The 22116-nt window shown below is 43.7% G+C and overlaps 1 protein-coding gene across 4 annotated transcripts; it reads right to left on the bottom strand.

Annotated features, from left to right (window-relative positions):
* Window positions 1–6897: 6897 nt before the first annotated feature.
* Window positions 6898–16268, bottom strand: SLC25A29 (solute carrier family 25 member 29). Of its 4 annotated transcripts, XM_040066903.1 has the most exons (5): window positions 16169–16235; window positions 14495–14538; window positions 12499–12533; window positions 9901–9984; window positions 6898–9264 (listed from the first exon to the last, which is right to left on the bottom strand). In XM_040066903.1, the coding sequence occupies exon 5, from the start codon at window positions 9229–9231 to the stop codon at window positions 8521–8523; it is 711 nt and encodes a 236-aa protein (XP_039922837.1). In that variant the 5' UTR covers window positions 9232–9264; window positions 9901–9984; window positions 12499–12533; window positions 14495–14538; window positions 16169–16235; the 3' UTR covers window positions 6898–8520. The 4 variants fall into 4 exon arrangements, with proteins under 4 accessions (XP_039922837.1, XP_039922835.1, XP_039922834.1 ...); XM_040066901.2 differs by having other exon boundaries at window positions 12499–14538; window positions 16169–16268; XM_040066900.2 differs by lacking the exon at window positions 12499–12533 and having other exon boundaries at window positions 16169–16252.
* Between the last annotated feature and the right edge of the window lie 5848 nt (window positions 16269–22116).

The following is a 22116-nucleotide window of genomic DNA, read 5'->3' as shown; positions in this document are numbered from 1 at the left end:
TTTTTCAGTGAAGAAATTACAGGATTTAAGAATAGCAACAGAGTTGACTTTGAAACCGCCATTCCTAGTGTGCTATCGAGTTCCTGTATTACAACACCAATTTGTGAGCGAGTTCAGGTAAGGGGAGGAGAGTCTGAGGGGTGGTAGAAATGTGGGTTTAAAACTGGCAAAAAACTCCCATGCTTGCTCATTACACATGTTCTACTGCACATATGATTGTACATGTACTTTGCCTGGTTCTTCTGCTGTCAAAATGAAAGGCGGCAAACTCAGACCAACTTTAAAGGTAGAACTGACTAGATTTTCAGTAAATGCAAAACAAACTGAACTTAAATACTAATTATTTGTGGAGAGTGTTTCTTGAAAAGGTTGTAGGAGGACTGCAGGTTCAGATTTGAAATGCTAAGGGAATAAACCCTTAGTGAAACAGTGCCAAGACCTCAGCTGAACCTGCACTGAGTTTTAGTTACCTTCTGTTTGAAGGGGGCTCACTGTGGAATCGAGGTAGTGCGTTTTGACTTTTCCCAATAATGGCTGCAAGTTGTCAATTAACAAAGCCAAATACTAAACACATCCTAACAACAGCTTGTCAGCAATAATGTAGTTTTAAGAGCAGGTGGAGATCCTTTCTCTCTGCTAATTCCACAGTAGGTAAAAAGCACAAGGTGCAATAATTACCAGAAATGGCAAAACTATTGAGGCTTTAAAATGTTTGAAGAAAGTGAATCCTTTCGAAGTGCTAAAGAGGCATGGCAGTGGTGATAACAGGTGTTTCCATGTGCTTATGTAGCTCATAGGATATTTTGTTAGTATGCCTTGGAAAAATTGTGGCTGGTTGGTTTTTCTACTCAATTAAGATGCAGAAAGTTGAGGACAGTATGTGCTGAATATCATTCTTCTAAGTGTTGTGTAATGCCATGAAGAAATTCAGAAAATCAAATTTTCATCAGGGCTGCATCATACAGACAAATCTGTCTGGGAAGTCTTAATCAGTCAAGTGGCAGCTGCTACTGGCATTGGTTGGTCTATAATGTATGTATATATAATGTACCATCTATAATGATGGCACTTCAGAATATGTTTAAGAAGTCTTTCATCTGTACAGCACCTTGTGAAATCTTCTGTGTAATGGTGGTGTGAGGAGTAAAGCACGTTTGTGTCAGCATTGAGCTTGACTGCACTAATATTCCTGGAGTACTTAAAGCTGCTGAGGAGAACCTGGGGTGGATTTCAGAAATGAATATTGGGTGTGAATTTTGCAGGCAGGAATACAAATAAGAGCTGGACTAAAGTATTTTTGTTCCTGGCTGTGTAAATGGGATAATTTAAAAAGTAGCACTTTCCTTGGGAAGAGTCCCAGGGCAGAAGAATGGGAAAGTGAAGTAGAGCAGAGGGAGTGCAACCCTGCTGCTGAATGTAAGGAGCAGAAAGGTCTGCAGTGGTCTGTAAAGGTAGGTGTGAACCAGAGCAGGACTTTATGTGCTTGTATTATAATACTCAATATTCAGCTTGAGAATATGAATTGGTCTAGTGTCAAGTTGCCAGAGTGTGATGATGTCTTTAGAGTGATGCTTAAATGCCAGCTGCATGGCTACTGGTTTAATTTTGCAAGGTAATTGAAGCGGTGGTCCTTTTCTCAACTTCTTTCTCTTTGCCTAAAGCAAACCAGCTTTTATGTGTACTCTCGATCTTACATTATTACAGCAGTTTAACGTAGAACTTTTTTCAGTCCTTTTCTCTGGAAATTGTCTGGAAAGTATTGAATTTCCCTTGGGGCAAGCACATCAGATTCCGTATAAGAGTTAAGGTAAATTTTTCACGTCCTAGCTTCCCCTAAATTATCAGGAAAACACTGTTTTGCTGTAGGTAAATTAATAATGTTCCTTATAGCAACTTGGGTTTTAGACAACTCCTGTCTTAGGGTTTTCCGAGTCTTTTGTTACTTTTTCTAAGAGAAAAGCTCTAAGTCTGGGTGCTGGTTGGGTACCACAGCTTCTGTTGTGTGTTAAGGTGTGGACAGGATACCCTTTGTGAGCTGCTGTTCTCACCAGGTTCCTGTGCCTGCTGGGAGCCCTCCTCAGGAGCAAGCCTGAAGTTCTGTCCAAATGTTGGTGAACTTCGGGAGGGAGAGAAAGGGGTGGAGAAGCTGTGGCATCCTTGTGGGACCTACGGGTGCTCCTTTTGCCGCCACTTTTTAAGTGACGTTGTGTGTTTCGGTGTGGTTCCTCTCTAATCGGTCTGCTGTCAGATGGCATCTGCGCTTTGTTTCAGTCAGTTCAGAAACTCGGGGTAGCAGTTTGCCAGGAGATGGCAGTGAATGACCTGTTTGCATGGCGTGACCAGCAGACAGAAGGGCAGTGCCAGGCTGCCCTGCAAGGTCAGGGGTGTGCAGGGTGTCCTGGGGCGTTCAGTGGACCTCGACAGACTCGGAGCGTGCCAGTGTCCAAGAGCAAATTGCCCACACACCACTCGGAAGAATCAGAAATACAATTGTGTGCTGATTTCTGAGAGTCCTGAGTGAACTTACGCATTCATTAGAAGCACCAGCAAGGCAATGAAAAGACTGTAAATAAACTGTTGAGTGTGACATAGGTCATATATACATACAAACATCGGATATTAATATTAAATAGAGAGTAATGTGGAAATCCAGTGGTCAGTGGTGTTAATGAATGTGCTTTCAGCTGTGAGTGGCTGTTTTGGGTAACTGCTGGACACGTAAAACATCACTGCTTCTCTCCAGCAGTGGTGTCCTGAAAAGTCCAAGCTCTTCTGAGGTGGTTGGGGCCTTTGCTTCCTTCAGTCTGTTGCTGCTCATAATGTGTGCAAGAGACTGCAGAACAGGAGCGATGTTGCATTGGAGTCCTGCATTGCTGCTCTTTGGGGGATCAGAGATCGCAGGTAACCTGATTTCCTCCCTGGAGCAGGCCCAAAGAAAAGGTGCATTTCAGAAGGATGTGAATAACAAATACTTTCGAGATAAATGATAGAGCATCTTAAGATTCTAGCATAATATGTACTGCTTGTTAAATAGCAGAAAATGCATACACAAAAGTTCCTGGTGACCAGGTAGATGCTAATGTCCTTTGGCTAAAGCTCATCCCAGGAACTGGTTGCAGGACAAATCTATGGACAACTGCCTCGTTGATTAGTGTTTGGATTAAGGGGCTCACAAAGTCAGGTGTCCTTCAGAGCTGCAAGATGGACTTGCCAAGGACCTCACTTACCTTGCCAGTGCCAATTTTGGCTTACAAAGGTTTTGACTGCCTCAAACATGGTTCATCATGCAGCTTACGGTTCAACTTATTTTTCAACACATTTATTTTTTCTCAGCAAAACAGAAAATATGGTCTTTTTGATACAGAATGCTGCAGTTTTCATTCTTAACTGATGCTTTGACTGAACCTCTAATGGATTTACATGAATCCAGTGACTCCCATAGCTTCAAAGGGCATACAAATATTTATGGGTTGAAAACAGATTGTAAGGAATAATACTTATGGGAGGTCTTCAGGTTTTCCTCTTGTGTGGTTGATTGGTTTGCTTCCTTTTAATTTTTTCTCCTGCATAAGTTAGGGACAGGGGATTTTGTCTCAATTTTTTCCAGAGTGTGAAATGAAAGTGTGTCCAGTCTCTTGGTTAAGACCTGGCAGGGAAACAGGTAACTGCCTGGATTAATTTAAGGGTAGAAGTAATTTTTACACTTTTCTCCATTAACTGCGATTAAAAAGTTTGAACATTATTACTGGCCTGTTTGAAAACCACCTCTTACAGATTCTTCCTAAGTGAAAGTACCTCAGTGCACAAGGAAGAGGGTGTATGGCCTGGCTGACTGCAACCCTGAAATATTCCTGATCTACAGTAAATCACTGCTTAAGAGAATAGATCAGATCCTAGAGAAAGAATATTAATTTTATTTTGTACCAACTTTAATCTGGCCAAGTCAAATTACTTGAGCTAAACTTTCTATTCTGATATATATAGGAAATGGTGCAGACCATTGAGGTCAGGCTTCATTATGATTTTATTATTTTATTGATTGACATATGGATGTGGCTAAAATGGTACAAGTCCATTTTATTGTCAATAAAAAATGCAGTGTGCTTCTTTCAGTAAAAGTCATAATTAAATTATAATAGTGAATGATAACTAAGCAATTTGACTGTGTTAGTTGTTATATTTTATAGACCCTAAGAATATTTTGTGAACATGAGAACTAGACATTCTTCCATTTATATCAATCTATAGGCCATTAGTGTTCACTGCAGACCTTGCCTTGATTTCAGTTTATGTATTGATGAATCTCTATAGCTCAAAATCACTTTCTAGGTCAACTCAGTTAAAACCAGTAATAAACTGTAAGTAGAAAAGCTTTTACTGTATATCTTAAGTATTATTGTGCATATTATGTCACTTTTTTCTGTTGGTGATAACCACTTTTGCAATTAGTGAGAACAACACTAATACAAGAATTGCAAAACAGTTACACTGGGAAGATGAAAATGGCTTATTTTCCTCTGCTTGTCTCCCCTGCTGCCCATGGATACACATAAATTCCTGAACATGGAAAGCAACAGTTTGCTTCCTCTTGATATCAAAGGCTGTCTCCCTTAGGTTTGGCCCAGGAAGTTCTCTGCTTCCCTGATCTCCTGCTGTTCCTCCCAGAGTCACAGAGTCCCTCAGATGCTTCCTGTGTCTCCATGGCTGTGGTGTGTGATAGGGCATGTTGGCTTGGGTAAGCTTCTCTGCCTGTTTCTCTGGCAGAAGAGGGCTTTAACTGCACATGCTGCTAATCTAATGCTGTTTGGCACTCTTCTGGGTTTTAAATTGTTTAACTATCCAGGGATTAAAAGTCAGGCTAACAGCAGCTAACATGAAACTGTTAACACCTGTTTTCCAGCATAATAATAAATATATTTAAAGAATACCTCTTTTCTTTGCAAGGTCAACATTTACATTTTGTGTCTTTTTCCCAGTATGCTGCCAGTGCTGCACCTGCAATGGACAGGTTTTCATCCCTTGAATGTCTTGCTACCCTTTTACCTGAACTGTGTAAAAAGCTTTATCCTAGAATCCTAGAATGGTTGGGGTGGTAAGGACCCTTAAAGATCATCTATTTCCAGTACCCCTGTCATGGTCAGGGACACTTTTCCCCAGAGCAGCTTGTTCAGACCCCCATCCAGCCTGGCCTTGGACACTCCCAGGGCTGGGGCACCCACAGCTTCTCTGGGCAACCTGCCTCAGCATCCTCACAGTGAAGAATTTCTCCCTAATATCCAATCTCAGCGTGTCCTCTTTCAGCTAAAGGCCATTACTCCTTGTCCTATCACTGCAGATATGCAGAGAAAGACAAGGCAGGACAAAAAACTTGTCATGTTACAGGCTTGATAAATAAATTTCACACCAGTTGTTCTACTGTAGTAACTTAGTCAACAAGTATATACATGGGTACTTTTTTCCCCTCTTGTCCTGACTGAACATGTTTGTGGCTGTAACTTTTAAAACTGGCATGACTCATCTAGTTTAGGAAAGAACAGGGCAGAGGAACTTGATAGTTTCATTTTCAATGATTTTTACCTTCTTAATCCCTTGTTATTTGGGAATTGCTTGCTAATGGTGTGGAAAGGAGGATCTGGGAAGGCAGGACATAGTTCTGTCTGAATTGGCTCACATCTCAAAAATCTATCAGAAAAGAACTGTATCATAATTTAACAGGCTGAAGCTATTGTCTAGCTTGATTTAATAGTTACAAGTCACAAGGATTTCAAGCAAGTGACATCAGACTAGGCTGAAAGCTGGCTTTAGCCCCTCCTCAGGCTTGTTGAGTAATATCCAGTGTCTGCTACTGATTATTTAAGTTCCAGATGGATGAATTTCTGGAAAGAATGCTTTGGTAAGCACTGCAAGTAAAACATTGTATAGCCCTTTTCTGTTTTAATGATATTAGTCTTCTAAGGAGACACTGTTTGCTTATTTGTTTCTGTTCCATAGTTCAGTGCTGAACATAGGTGTTGTTCCCGCTGGGAGAACAAAAGGTACTTGACTGGAATTGACCCTGGTCATGTGGAGAGCCTTGCTGTTCTCTGATCCAGGAAACTGATGCTTGACAGGGTTTGGGTCAGCCATGTCTATCTACCCTTTATGGAAGATGAATTAGTACCTGAAATAACCCCTGAAGAGGAGGATGTGAACTGACTGGAGTGAGTCCAGAGGAGGGACACAAGGATGATCAGAGGGCTGGAGCACCTCTCCTTTGAAGTCAGGTTGAGATAATTGGGGCTGTTCATCCTGGAGAGGAGAAGGCTCTGGGGACCTTCCAGTACCTAAAGGGGACTTAGTGGGAATGTGGAGAGGGACTTTTTACAAGGGCATGGAGTTATAAGGGGTACCAGTTTTAAACTGAAAGAGAACAGGTCAAGATTAGGTATTAGGGAGAAATTCTCACACTGTGAGGGTGGTGAGGTGCTGGAACTTGTTGCCCAGAGAGGTTATGGATGCCTGGTACTTGATTCTGATGTGACCCTGCAGGGACCCAAGACTTGTCTTCTGCTGTTGTGCAGCCCTGTGCTGATTAGCACAGATTAAACCAAATAAATGCAGAACGGGAAGCGTCTAAGAATAGGGGCAGCTCTTTGGCTCTTAGAAGCAGGATTATTCTTTCAGCAGAGGAAAGGTCAGTTTGAAGTGAGGTCAGGCAACTTCCTTTCTTTGCTCCAGTGCTGGGGCCTAAGCCAGAGCAAGACCCTGCCCTTCCCAGTGGTGCACAGAAGGCAGATATGGACCAAGTTTCCCCTGGCAAAAGCCAGAAACCCCATCCTCATGCAAGCTCCATTTAACACCAAGAAGCATCTGAGTAATAAAACATAAAAAAAAAAAAAAACTTCAAAGAACCAAAGGCAATTTTTTAAAAAAAATTTATTCCCTCTATATATATATACAAGATTTGACATACTCCTGTACAAAGGTGTAAATGGTATTTGCTGTGATTTGTTGTGCATATGCAGCTTAGTAGACAGATTTAACATTCAATTTGAATCTCAGTGCAAGTAGGCACTAAAACATCCACCATACCTTCAAGGTATAAAAAGACATAACAATTTTACAGGTTTCTCCAGCATATTTTGTTACAGTGCAAAATGCTATGAAGGAACGCTTCTTTAGAAAATTCACATAAATTAAACACATATTGCACTTGTCCCAACCAAAAGTGTAACAAGTTGTACTTACTGAACTAGTTTGATATGTTTTAAAACATTGCTCACACATATACAGCCCTTGCTCCTGGCTGTTTGTGCCAAATATGTGTGGCTTTCAGCTCAAATCTTAAACAACTGTTTGTAGCTCTTTGGCTAGTTAAGTTCTTTCTGAAAAGTCTGGTAAAAAAAAAAAAAAAAAAATTACAGCAGATTAATGTAACAAGAAAATTCTCTAAACCCCTTTTCAGTCTTCTTTCCAGTAGCACTGTAACTAAATACATAAAAATCAGTATTGTTGAGATTCATAATGCAAGTGTATTGAACAGCAACCATTTCAGACACTTACACCCCTATTTTCTGGAAAGGTATGAAACCTCCAATCCTAAATATGTATTTATTTCTAAGATACTTTGAGCTGCTAAGCTAACATTGCACCCACAAACATTTTGTGCAATACCACAGGCAGGACTTTGACTTCTGTACATCACTGGCTACCATGGGGCATGTTGGGAGAAGTGGTGCAAAGCTGTATTAACTTCAGAGAACAAAGTCCACTGGGCTGAACTGCTCAATGCAGTCTGTGCACCCACCAAAGGAGAAACAGGTGAGGGCAAACAACACCAGTTCTACTAGATTTGAGTTTCCCTAAATCCTTACAAGCCTTGAGATTTAAAGGAACAAGTGCATTTGAGTGCAGATGCTAACTTTGTGCTTAAGATATTTATTCAAAGCTGAAAGGTCAGGGAGTAACTCAGGTACAATTTTTTTTTTCTTTTTTTTTTTTTTACAAATCAGTATGAACAAATTTGCTACTAAAACCGGTGACATATAAAGGCAAAGGAAAAGGACTAGCTGAATGCTAGTTCATGTCTTTACAGCTCAGGGTTTACCTGCAAAATGCCCCCACCATTAAACTTCTTCCCCCTTCTTCACCTTAGAGGAGAACGCTTACGCCTGTCACATACAAAATGAGTATTTCTTTCATGAAAACATGTCTGCATTCAACTCAACTCAGTCATTCAGAACCTGAGCGAAAGAAAACTCAATTTCTGGTGCTAGAACACTCTCCAGGAGTTGCTACTGGAGCCACAACAGCAACTTTCTAAAAGGCAGGTCCCCCTCTTACTTGAATACTAGTAGATACGGAGTCCTGAATAAGGCAAGATGCTGTTTATACAAGTAGTGAGATGAAATCCTAATTTGATACATTTAGGAATTCTTTATACAGACAGCATAAATCTACACTACTTGTGTGTGTCAAGTGTTCACGTTTCACAAAGCCCAAGCAGCCGGGCTTTGGATGAGGAGAACAAAGAGAGAAGGTTCACAAACTGGAAGGCTGATGGATTACCGGGCCGGGTTCACATTCAGGAAGGTTGTCCTCTGACTTCATGTACATTAGGAACACGGTGACAGTAGCGAAGGTGGCTGCGTTGACGGGAAAAGCACGGAGAAGCGTGGAAGTGAGACCTCTGGTGAACACCCTCCAGCCCTCCTCGTGGTAACTCTTCCGGACGCAGTCCAGGATGCCGTTGTACTGTGTGACGCCGCCGACGCCGTCGGCCTGGAGCCGGGATTTGATCACGTCCATGGGGTAGGTTGAGAGCCACGACACGATTCCCGACATCCCGCCGGAAAACAGCAGTTTGGGAATAACGTAACTGTCTTCAGCTTCGCAGCCCAGATACCGAGTCATGCAGTCATAGGTCAGGAAGTAAAAGCCAAAGCTTGGGGTTTCTCTTATGAAGGTAGACACCATGCCCCTGTTGATACCCCTCAGCCCTTCCTTTTGATAGATTTTGATCAAACAGTCCAGAGAATTTTTGTAGTTCTTCGTTTTCAGTTTATATTCTCCTGTTCCTTGAAGCTGCATCCTTGTCTTTGCCAGCTCCATGGGACAGCAGATGACACACTGGATGGCCCCTGCTGCTGACCCTGCAAGGAACTGGTTCAGAGGAGTGTCTTTGCCCAGAGCACGGAGGGTGTTTCCTTGCACACCGAACACCAGCGCGTTAATGAACGTAAGTCCCATCATTGGTGACCCGATACCTTTATAGAGTCCAAAAGCCTAATGGAAGAAGGGAGGAAAAACCCTTTTTAACAGTGGTGTGGAGAAGCTCCTCAAACTGCAGAACACAGCCTTTCTGGCTCCCCCTTGTACCCCAGCTTTTTAACAGCAGCCACATCAGGACCACCTTGTTCTGTAATAAGAATTTCATCTCTGCCTAGGACACAAACATCTGAGCAATTTAGCAGTGCAAAAAAATATTGTTGAACACATCCAGAAAATAATCTTACTTCACCCAGAGAAAAGTTTTTTGGCAAATTTTATAATTTTTCTTTTAAACAGCTTACCTAAAGCCTGAAGCCAGCTTTTTAACAACGGTCCTAAAGTTTCAGCAGCAAAAACACCTCACCAATCTTTTTTTTTTTTTTTCTTTAACCAGACTTTTCAGGAAGAACTGAAAGTTAACTTCAAAATACCATCTTCTGACTTAGTGATCTTCTTCACAAAGTCTCTGGCAAAGTTCTAACTACAGTATCTGCCCTCCAGTCAGGTGAGGTTCAGAGCATGCTTTATCTCATGATCTTCAACATTTGTCAGCTTTTAAATTGCTTTCCCACCCTCCTGAGCCAAAATATACAAAGATTAAAAAAAAAACAAAAAACAAAAAACAACACAAAGCAGTAATTTCATACTTACAGATTCTTGCTTTATGATGGACTGAAAGCAGTGGAACGTCCCACGGTAGAGAGGTTTCTCTACATTTTGAACTTGCAGACGAACCTACAAAAAGTTGCATGAGATTCCAATTTGTACATCAGGAACAGCCTAAAGGGTAAGCTACTGTCTTGTACCTATGTGGAGATTTGCTACAGCAATGCATATGCAAAAGCAGGGCTGGATAATGGAATGCCATATGTGGCACAACAATTTGAAAAATCTCGTGTGTTTTGAATTAAGTTTGGGGGTGGAAACATGAGGGGAAGAGGATCATTAACTTCTTGTGACTATGAGCAAACCAATAAGTGGAAGGGTACATTGACATCTAGAATTTCAAACAGATGCTTTCCAGTACAGGCCACAATAGGGACTTTCTTTAGCTGCCAAGAATACTTCGGTTCACACTAAGGAATACCTTTGCAAACCTGAGACAATTTAATAAAAAAAATTATTTGCAACTCAAGCATGAGATTAGGATAATTTAAAAGGGATTTTTAAAACTTTCAAAAATACCCATAGCGTTTCTAAATGCCAGATTTGGGCCCATTCATTGAGATCTGATTTTTTTTTCCTCAGAGGGTAGCTGGGCAGTGACTCTTAAGATGTCTGTCCTTGTATAAGGGAAGGAATAAAAAGCCATTTGTACTTTTAAATTTTAGTCTGTTTTAGTTTTTTAGCCTGCTGAATGCAAGCAATTGGTGAGGGTGTAGCTGCTTCAAACCTTTAAATGTTAGCAATCGATTAACTTTTCAAAAACTGAAACAGTATGTTCTGCTGGAGAGATAAATATACTGGTGGTCTTAGGAGATCCCTTTTCTAGATGCTGTCTAACCTATCATGGAAAATTCCAATTCTGTTTTTTCATGCTTATTTGCCCTCAGCACACTTTAAAATAGTCTCAGCTCTACCTAGCTCAGGCAAAGCTCTACTCTCAGCAATGAACTCGGTAAGTTGATTTCACTGGACTGATAAAGTTATAAATCTGTGTTTGATCTCCCACATGGCAGACTGCAATGTTCTTCAGAAAAGATGTTTATCAACCGTGTAATGCTGCTGCAACTCCAGGGCAAAAAACTTCATTTTCTTACTCTGAGCAAAAGAAAAAAATTTCCATCTATGTGAAAGATTCCTGAACTTAATTTTTTTTTCATGGTTGTCTAAAGTAATAAAAAATACCACCAGAGCAATGAAAGACCTGCAATATGTGTGTCTAAAAACAATTTATAGAGGTGGTTTGTCAAAAATCCTATATTCAGGTTAGCTTTCTTCAAAGCAAAAAGAAATTGACAGTTTTAATATTTTTCCTACAAGATATTATTTTATGCTTTGTAAATCAGAACTTTAGTTTTCAGTGCCATTTTAGTATGCACATTAGTGTATGCCAGCCATAGTGGGAGGCTGAGATCACCTTGGGTCTTGCAACGTCTCAGCGCTAAAAGCAGGCTTACACTAGGATTCAAAGAAAGGAAATCCTTTGTCACTTCAAGTGACTTTTGGGGGGGTAGACAGAGTGTCAAAATTTAAAGAAGAAGGTCCACAAGCAAAGGCAAATCTTACCAATTGCACAAACAAATGTTTTACTCCATTTAGAATTGACTGTTACTGTTTCAAACCTGGTCTTTGATTTCCACACATACGGGCTTTGGGGATTTGCAGTTTAGAAACTTACTTCTTACTTTATCTTTGCTTGTGTTTAATAGTTCAGAATTAATCATATCTATGGGTTGAATTTCCTAGTGGCATACAGCTCCTTCTAGCCTTGTCTAAGTAATTTGTGAAATATTAACCACTTAAGCCTTGCTGGAGGGTAGAATATTTAGAGTACTGACTCCCCAGGTCTAAGAATGAAAAACCTCTTTCCCTTGAGCACAGTGCTGGTCACATAAGGGTACCCACACTCGCAAACTGCCACATATGGCAATGAGTGCACATCAAACTTGCATTTTCATGCATGTTAATGCCATATTCAACAAGCTTCTTAGTGTGTACAACTATAGGAAAGACAAATATTGTGCAAAGTTTATCCACCTGTCCCATTCATTGCCCAATATTCTAGCTTCCTTCTTATTGGAAAACACTGTTACTAAGGTTTTAGGTTCAATAATAACACCTAGTAATTTCATATCACTAAAGACTTGCATAAATGCACTCAAGACCAAAAAAAGAAACCCAAACTACTACATCCTCAAAACAGTCCAAGCATTCAATAATGTGGGAAAACAGTGACTCCAGAAGTATTTGAGCAATGAAAACATCATCCAAGAATATGTAGTGGATAAGACCTCAAGAGCAGTGTGCCTGAGATTCATTTTTAGAGGCACTGTGTGTGGGAGTGTATACAGCCAGAAATACATAGCAGAAAGAAGTTCAGAATAAAACTACATTAAAAAAAAAATAAATAAAAGGGATATTTAAACCCCGCTCCCTCCATGTCATAGCTGTAGAAGAGGGACACATCAGTTTAAAATTAAAAAGGGGAAAAGCTTCATAAGTCTTTCAGTTCTTTACTTGAACTAATACATTTGGAAATAAATTAAGACTGAGAGAAACAGAAGTGTTCACCTGGGCTATACTTACTAGGTAACTCTCCCGTGATGAGGCTTATCTGTCATCTACAACAAAGTAACACTTTTGCTGTTAATGAAGACAGCCCCTAGCTCAGAAAGTAAAGGCAGTTAAAAGCAAAAAAGCAATTTTATACATTACATCAACAAACCAGGGATAAAGAGTTTGGCAGTTCTGAGATCAGCTCAGTTGCAGGTTTCGCAGGGTGACTCCACGGGCTCAGTGCCTCCCTGCGTGGCCCACCATCCCCCTCCCCGCTCTGTGAAACACGAGCGCCAGCCAAAAAAGAGAGAAGAGCTTAAACGCCAAGACAGAAGTAAAACTTTGGCTTATCTAAGCAGCTTTCCCATTGTTCAGTTATACTAAAAATGCACAGTCTAAGGTGACCACCAGCTAGCCCACTGAACACTGCAGAACAATAAAAAGTTAATTTTTAACACATATACAAGTTATGCAATGTCTCTGTTTTTCCTTAAAGGGTGGTTAGTTTTTCCACATACAGTGGTGAATATGCCCGCTAATAATACAAACATTAGTATTTGCTCTAACAAAATAAACATCTACAATACCTTCTAAAGGATGTGAAAATATCATGTCATGCTGGATTTCATAAAAAAAACTTAGAAACAAATTATTTGCTCTATTGTAAAGCAAGATTTTTTTTTCCAAAGCCTATACATCTATTTTGCAATTATACATCTGCTGAAACCAGCATGGGAGCCCCAGTTTTTACAGTTAAATGTTCAATTTCATGCAATAGAAGCTGTGCCACTTAAAAAAAAACCTAAAAAACCCACACATGGTTACCTTCAGTCTGAGCATAGAATTTTAGCACTTTTTACTGGATTCAATGAAATGACTGATGACCTTCAACTAAGCATGTAAAACCTGGCAGGATGGGAGAGAAAAAGACAGCTGGCCCTGTACCACCATAATAAAAACTGTGCGAGTCTGGATGATGCCATTCCTGAGAATACATTCTAGAATTCAGCTGAATAATTTAACTGTCAAATTTACCACATTCTGAGCAACAAGAAGACAGATTTTACTTTTTGAGCAGCTTGCACTGGAAGCTTGCAGGGAGGGAGGATCCTTGATCTTGGGAATTCTGTATTGAATTAACCACGTACTGGAACACAGAATATGGTGGGGTCCTCGGTAACACTATAAGCCCACAGCCTTGGCATATCTAAATTCAGCAAGGTAAAGGTATTCCAAATATAGATCTACTATATGGCATGCTGTCTGCTGCAGTCAAGTGACCTGATATAGTATTTTAGCAGTGAATACACTGATAGCCCTTCTTCTATTCTTCAGTGCAAGACTTTGGATAAGGCTGCCAAGAGTAACTCAAATTGTCATTCTGTTCTGAAAGATGGGCTTAGACTCCTGAGAGCCCTGGCTGAAGGACCCTTCAGGAGATCTCAAATCTTGTACTTATTGTAGCTGAAGTATGTTTAACACACACATCTAACCATCAGAAAATCAATTTTACTTGGAAAGTTATACAAATATATAACGATACTTGGAGGAAACAGCCCCCAGACAAGCTCCATATTGTGGATTTTTATTGATTTCAACCTAGTGCTACAAATTAAGGAGTAATAGCAGAGCTTGAGAGGAAAACAAAACACCAATCTTTCAACCTACTAACAAAGTGGGTTTGAGTTACAAATGCAGGGAGAAGCAGTTTTAGCAGTTAGTGTTGAACAGCTGCAGAGAAGCAAGCCTAGAACAAAATTTAGTTCAATGCAAAGTTGTATTTCCAAATACCACATTGTTACTGCACTGAACTTGCAGTTTAAGGCCAAGGTTTATGCTACTAAGTTTTTACTTCTGGAGAGCTGGAGATTGAAGAATCTAAAACAGTATTTGTGGAGGCTTGCTCCAAGCTTTCCCATGCAGATTTACAGTCCTATAGCGTCTGGGGATTTTTTTTTTCCTCTCCCACTCCTTGGAGAAACTAAGTTTTCTACTTAGAGGCAAATATATTTCATAATTAACCCACCTTAACAGTGTCAAAGGGGTGTCCCACCAGCACACCAGCAGCACCTGAAATGAAACAAATGCCATGGTTATTTCTCTGAAGTTTCTCCCTGGGTCTGGGGCCACAGTAGCCCAAGCAGGACCACCAGCCTGAGGCGTGAGCGCACAACATAGTTGGCAAACCAGTTAAAGAGTATCCCACCAAGCCAGGAGACAAGAGATCTACAGTTCAGTCCTTCAGGCCAGTACTAGGTGCCTTTCTGCTCCCCAGGAAGCCTCTGAACCCCAGGCAGGGGTTGGGTCGTGTGACTACAGACTGTGCCACACCATATGGATGTGCAGCCATGACTCCTGGCCCCAGCTCAAGGCAAGTCCAGTAGGCAGAAAATGCAGGTTTCCTCTAAAGTACAATATTTCATCTACACATCACTCTGTGCAGGCACAGGAAACACATAAACATCTCTAAGGGCAGCAGAACATTCCTGCTCTCTTGCCTACAGCCTTTCCAGATGTGACAGCAGCACCTGCAGAGGGACAACGCATCTCTAAAAACCTTTGCTTTATTCCAGCATCAAAGGACTTTTTAAGAAGTCACATGCAGGCCTATTAGTTCCACCAATGTGAACACAGGGATTTTGCAGACCCAGGCTGAAGCAATGAACCCTCCGGCTCTGCACTCGCGTGAGCCGGCAATCCTTAATGTCAACAGCGCCAGCTCCGAGCGCACCTTCCCACGTTTGTGGAAGGAAGGAAGGGAGGGAGGAAGGATTCGCTGCCCTCCCTCTCGCGGGGGAGCCTGTGGCAGCAGCGCAGTGCCTGCTCCACGGTGGTGCAGTCCAGGTTGTTTAAGGCCAGCACGGCCGCAACACAGCCCAAGATAGAAGAACAGCAGCGGGCACCGCGCTCGGCGCGGAAAGGCCAGCGGCACAGCTGACCCCGAGGGAACCCTGGCAAGGCAAGGAGCACCGGGACGAAATCGGAGAGACGCTGGGAAAAAATGCAATTTAAAACATGCCTGCCAGGTCGGCAAGAAAAACGGCAAGCGCAAATACCCGAAAAGAGGCGAGAATAGGTTCTCCTGAACGCAATTTAATAATAGCTGCTAAGCGTAGCAGGCGGCAGGCCGGCCGCAGATGCGCGGGGGAGCGCAGGACGCGCGTCCGCGTTCTCTCCTCTCCATCTTAAAGCTGCCCAGGGTGGCTGCGCTCAGGTTCCCGACCTCGCCCCAGAGCCCAGAGCCCCCGGCCCCATCCTCCGCTCCTCCAGCCCCCGGGGCAGCCCCAGGCCGCGGAGGGGAGGGTGCCCGGCCCCGGGAGCCCGAGAGCCTCCCCCGCCCGGCTCGGGCCCTGCTGCGGCGGGGGCCGCTCTCCTCGCCCCCGGCACCATCCTCCGCTCCCAAAATAACAGCGCCGCGCCCAGCCCTCCCCGCAGACCTGCCTGCCTTTCTTCCGCCTTTCAAAAACACTTCCTTCTATCCCCTTCTACACCTCTCCTCTATTTCCTACCTTTTCATATTTCTCCCCTTTCAGCTTTTTTTTTCTGCCTGCTTTTTTCACTATTATTATTTTCCTCTCACCCCCTTCTCCCTCGCTTCCCTTTCCCTTTTTTTTTCCCCCTCCCCCTTCCCCACTATTTTTTAACGATTTTTTGTTTGTTTGTTTGTTTGTTTTTTCCCCCTGCAGACCCCGACACTCACCGCCGACGCATCCCGCCAGGAAATCCAGAGCCATGCCGGCAGCGTGGGCCCCGCGCTCCGCTCTGCCGCTGCGCCCCCGCGGCCCGGCCCTTTCTACCCGGCAGCGGGGCCGGGCCGCGCCTCCGGGGGCGGGGGCCAAGGGACAACTCCCCCCAGGCCGCCCCCCGCCACTGGCGGCTGCCGGGGGCGGCTCCCGGAGAGGGACGGCGCCGGGATGCGGGAGCCGGGATGGGAGAGCCGGGGCTGAGCGCCCCTTCGGCAGCGCCGACACCCCCCGCCTTCAGCACGGCGCTGCTCTCCCTGCGACAGCTGCGTAATGAACCAGAAGTGAAGGCTGAAAAAAAAATGAGAGGCTGGGGAGGTGGTGGGTGGTGGGGGCAGAGCATCCCTCTTGTGGAGCATCAGTCGCACCTCAGTTGTTTTCGGGGATTCGGGGAGGCTGTCCTGGGGGGTCTGCGCCCTGGGAGAGGCATCCTTGAGTGTTTGTGGTTGGAAAGCATGAGGAGTTGGTATCGTGAGGACTTTGGAGAGGGTGCCTCCTTCTAACAGGGTTAAAATGCTCGTCAGACCTGTTATGAGAAAAGACTGAGGGAGTCAGGGCTGTTCAGCCTGGAGAAAGCTCCAGGGAGAGTTCCAGAGATCAGCTTGGGGTGGACCACAGTGGGTCATCTTGTCCAACATTCCTGCTTAAGCAGGGTTATCCCAGAGCACGTGGCACAGGGTTGCATTGGATATCTTCAATGAGGTATTGAAGATTGTCAAATACCTCCACTGAGGTATTGAAGATTGTCGAATACCTTCACTGAGGTATTGAAGGTTGTTAAATACCTTCACTGAGGTATTGAAGGTTGTTGAATACCTCCTCTGCGGCGAAACTCCAGACCATTTCTGGGAAATCTATTCCAGTCTGCAATCACTGCACAGTAAAGGAGTTCTTCTTCATGTTCAGGTAGCACTTCCTGTGCATTGATTTCTGCCCATTGTCTCTTGCTCAGCACCACCAATATGAGCTTGGGTCCATCCTCTTGACCACTTCAGATACCCATAGACATTGACTGAGTCCCTTCTCAGTGGTTTCTTCTCAGCTTTTCCTCATAAGAGACATACTCAGTTCCTTGATCAGCTTTGTTGCCCTTTGCTGACTCACTCCAAGAGCTCCATGTCCCTCTTGTACTGAGGAACCCAGAGCTGGACACCACACTCCAGATGTGCCTCACCAGGGCTGAGTAGAGGGGCAGGATCATGCCCCTTGACATGCTGGCAATGCTCAGGATCGTGTTGCCTGAGAAACTGTGGATGCCTCATCCCTGGAAGCGTTCAAGGCCAAATTGAATGGCACTCCAAGCCACCAGTTTTAGTGAGAGATGTCCCTGCCCATGGCAGAGGGGTAGGAACTGGATGGTTTTTGGAGTCCCTTCTGACCCACACCATTCTATGATTCTGAAACCAAACTCTACCCTGAAATAATTGTCCCAGAGAGGGGAGGAAGGGTTGCACCAGCAGATAAGGGCTTTGTGCTGAATGTTGACCCCATGGCACAATGGGAAGTGTGGGAACGAGACCCTGTCTTTGGTGGTCCAAGCCACAAACAAGTAGCCTGCTGCCCAAGGGGCTTTGCAGAGCCCTGGATCTCAGCCTCAACAGCACTGCTGCACTTCACCCTGCACAAGGGGCCTCTCCCTCCCTGCAGGCTTTGCTTGCTCTGCATTAATTCTGCTTTCCCGCTAACATTGCCTGGCTTCAGGGTGCCCTGATGCCAGAGCCTTTAAATGGGGAACTCAAGCTGTTGACAGTTGCAAAAGGGAGCCCTGTTTAAGCTGCTCGTTATTTCTGCAGGCGATGTCTGAGAAAGGGGAACACCAGTGGCCTAGAACAATGAGGAGCCTATTCCAGCTTTGCTTAGAGTAACACGATCTTCTTCAGGGCCTGCACAGTCTAAATTGCTTTTAGAGGGGAAATTCCAGAAGTAGAATGGAAAAGCAGATGGGTGGATTTTTATCTCCTTTTTTTTTTAATAATTGCTTTCCATGGTATGGCAGTTGTTTTTTAGGTGTAGCAGCTCCATAAAAAGTCGATACAACCTTGCAGTGGAATAGCACATTGAAAATCAATCCAGCTTTCACCTTCTGTGCAAAGAAAGCACACAAACAAATGAACAAAGACAAGGGTGCTTTCAAAGAGGTCTGAAATTATTACTAGAGCAAAATCAGAGAACCTGTCCCAGATTTAGCAGTTCTTGGACCATCATTACAATTAATAAGTAGACAAGGTGTAAATGCAAAACATTCAATGAATCCCTGACATTACCCATATCTTCCAATCCAATGCTCATTCAGGTTCCTTCTCATGTCTAAAAAAACATCAAATCAAATCAAGCACCAAGCGGGTGTTTGAGTTCCCTCATTCACATACCTGTCCTACCTGGGGATTGGTACAAGAGAGCAGACGGATGAGCTGGTCCTGCCCTCTGACACAGCATCCATTGATGCTTTGGGAGCTGCCCACTCCTGCTCTATCACCCACCTCTTAACAGGAACCTTGGGTTTTACTGAACTCCCACATCTACAGACAGTGCTTGAGATCAGCCAGGAATACCTGATCAGTCCTTATTCCTTAAGCATTTTATGCAAGTGGAAGTGGAAGTGACATTCTGTGACTCTTGTACACCCTGGATCCATGGGAGAAGATACAGAATGACATGCAGAGTTCTGCAGGTGAAAATCTGGATGTTATACACCTCTGTCTTGTAGAACAAGCCTTGGAAGGATCAGCTTCACCAAAAGGTTCCTAGCCAAAGTGGTTTTAATCTGTTATTCAAATCATCTGATCTCCCAAGCAATCTGCCTCAGAGGAATTACCCTCTCTACCAGAAATGGTTTTGTAATTCTAATGTTTGCCCACAGTGATTGGGGAAAACATTTCCTTTCTCTTTGTAGGCCCGTCTAGGTTATCTGAAGATGATTTCAGTCTTAATTATTAATATAATTCAGAGAAGAAAAGACTATCTTCTGATCTCTGAACCTTCTTACCCCTCTCTTCCATTGACTCTGATGTGGAGTTCCTCTAAACCAAGCCCTAAGGCCTTGCTGAGTGAGTTCTGGGAGATTACCCTGGGTATTTGCAGACAACACTCTTGTTCATGTATCTGAATATGAGATCAGATATTGACAAGAGACATAAAACATAACATAACATAAAACATATAACATAAACACAACACTATATGATATTGTTCACTTATGGGCAGCCTGTGACACGTGATGTGCTCCAGGTCCCTTCCAGTCGATCAGCTGTGTGCCACAATGTTCCCTACCTTGACCTTGCAGGTTTTTTCTGTAGTCGCTCCTACCTGTTCATGCTAAATTGCTTTTTCCAGATTGTATTTCCAGTTTGTCAAGATCACTTGAATTCTAATCCTGCTGTTGATGTTTGTGCAGCCCTTCCCAGGTTGCTGCAATCTCCCAAGGCCTGTCTTGTTCCTATATGCTTGAGCTGTTCCTAATAAGCTTTATTTAATATTACAGAATCTTTTATTCAATACTACTGAACCCCACTGGAGCACTTCAGAGGGGTGGGGGCCACTTCATGTACTAGTGCAGAGGACACCAAGGGCTCGTTGGTATAAAGTCTGAGATGTCCAGGGCTGGCTCATTAAGGCATGAGCATGGCTTTAGTCCCACTGGGGAGTTTGTCTTTTGTTCATTTTTTCTTGCTTGGGGTTTTGTTTTCAGTTCAAGTTACACTTGTGAGGCAATGCTGTCTGAATGTGGATAGTTTATTAATCCTGTGTGTGGGTGGGACAGTGAGTTGATATAGATGCTTGTATTTGTGTGATAAATGGAAAGAAGTATTAGAGCTCTTACAGTTGGGTAGTGTTTCTTAGATCAAGTATTTTGAATATTCATCCAGGGCCTTATGTGTGCAGTATAGATATGATTTTGGAGAGGACACCTAACCTGACACCGAAGGAAACCCAGATGTAGTGGTTCTGCTCTTCACTCAGGCTGCTTTTCTAGACTTTTCAGAAGCTGTGTTTAATCTTGTGTCCACTCTGTTGACGTGTGACGCCTCTGGCTCAGAGTGTGTCTCAGCTGCCTGTTGGGACACTTGTGCCCTTCAGGCTCCATGGATTAGGCTCAGCTGCCTTCTCATTCTGCTGAGGCCGTTCCAGTCATAGCTAACAACTGCTGGGGTGCATCCTCTGGAGTGCTGGAGTGAGGGCTTGTGCTTTTCCTGCTTCCTTCTTCTTTGGGACCACTGCGCTTCCCCGCTGCATGGCAAAATGTGGGCTCCTCAAATAAAGAAGGGAGAAAGGAAAGAGCCCAGAGCAGCTTGGGAAACACACAGAGTCTACCAGCATGTACAGCAGCTGCACTGCCACGTGTCTGAGAGAAAAGGTTATAACTTAATCTAACCCTTTGTCTTAGGGTGACTTTATCCCCAATCGTCTGTTCTGTTTGTGCTGTATATTGAGTCCTGTGCCTTTAAGACTGGTTCTAAGAGCAAGGAGAAGCGCGGAGTTTGTTTTGAGAAAACTGCCCGACTCCTCCACATTCTTCTGTGGACAGCGTGTTCGGCGGAGGCTTGGAGAGACTGCAGGACAGAGATCTTTTTGCTTTTGGTTAGTTTCAGCTAGCTAGGGCAGAGAAGTTCCCTGGACTGTTTTTTTCCTTTTTCTTGGGACTGTTTAAACCTGCTCTGGACTGAAAACCCAGGGGAGCACTGGGGGCTGCACCTGCGGCCCACCGGGGCCTGGACCTCGGCATTTTCCAGCAGCGCCGGAGGGACTGGGACTGAGGAGAGACTGAGAGAGAGCCGAGCTACACCCACGGCAAGGACTTTCTCAATTTGCCATCTCACTTCAGAAGGAGAGGTGTTATTGTTTCATATTATTCATCCTTTATACTTGTATGCACTTTGTTTGTTAAGTAAAATAGTTTTTTCCACTTTTCTCCGAGGAAGTTCTTTACTGGACTGGTTGGAGGGAGGGGCCATTTGGGTTTGCTCCCTGGAGGGAACCCATTCAGGGGTTTTCTCCCAAATTTGTCCTAAACCAGGACACCCTTCCAAGAGCCTCTTACCTTTGTCCCTTTGGCTTTTAGAGGATTTTCAGAGGATGCTGAGGAGTGAGGTAGCAGAGGAAATTCTCCTCATTCCTGAGGTAAGAAGTGACCCTGCTGGCTGCCTGCTGTCCTCAATGGCACACAGGGGAAATCTGTGAGAAGGTGACACCGAACTGAAACCTGCACAAGGGGGTCAGGAGACTAGGGAATGGAACAGAAAAAGGCAGAGAGCAAGCAGTGTGACAGAATAAACACTGTAGGTAAGTACAACATGAAGCAGAAGGGCAGTGGGGCAGAATGAAATAGGAAAGGAACAAAAATGTGGAGTTGTGATAAACTCATAGAAATTCTGGTGACAATGGCATGCAATAAAATATACATTGTTGACTCAGATGTTTCAAAATCTTTCTGTTTGCCTGTGGATTTGGCATCAGCGGTTGGCCATGTCCCAGTAGAAAGGTCCCACTACAATATGGAGGGTGGTGGATGGGGCAGCCCCCCCTTTGCCCCCTAGAGCTTTGCTGAGGCTTGGCCAGCTCTGGGACTAGCCTTCATGGGAATTCTTTTTCATACAGCCTTCTGCCCTCAGACCCTTCCTTAACTTCTAAAGTTAACTGCTGAATCATCACAGCTTCAGCTCTCATTGTGTTACCAGGAAAAATACATCAGTTTCTCTTTCTGCTTTGAGCTGTGGCTGGATTTTGAACTTCTTCCTAGCACCTTCTTTGGTTTCCCTGAATCACTCTTCAAAGTCTCTTTGGGGCAGCAGCTCTCTCTGTGTGCCCCATGTTATGTGAACTTGGGTGACATTCAGACCATGTGCAATGTGAACATTGTATTTACAGCAGCAAACTGTTTCACGGAAAACTTTGCATTTCCCAGAAA

This window comes from Hirundo rustica, chromosome 6 (genome assembly GCF_015227805.2).
Source record: "Hirundo rustica isolate bHirRus1 chromosome 6, bHirRus1.pri.v3, whole genome shotgun sequence".
Lineage (NCBI taxonomy): Eukaryota > Metazoa > Chordata > Aves > Passeriformes > Hirundinidae > Hirundo > Hirundo rustica.
This window is presented reverse-complemented; position numbering and strand designations above follow the sequence as displayed.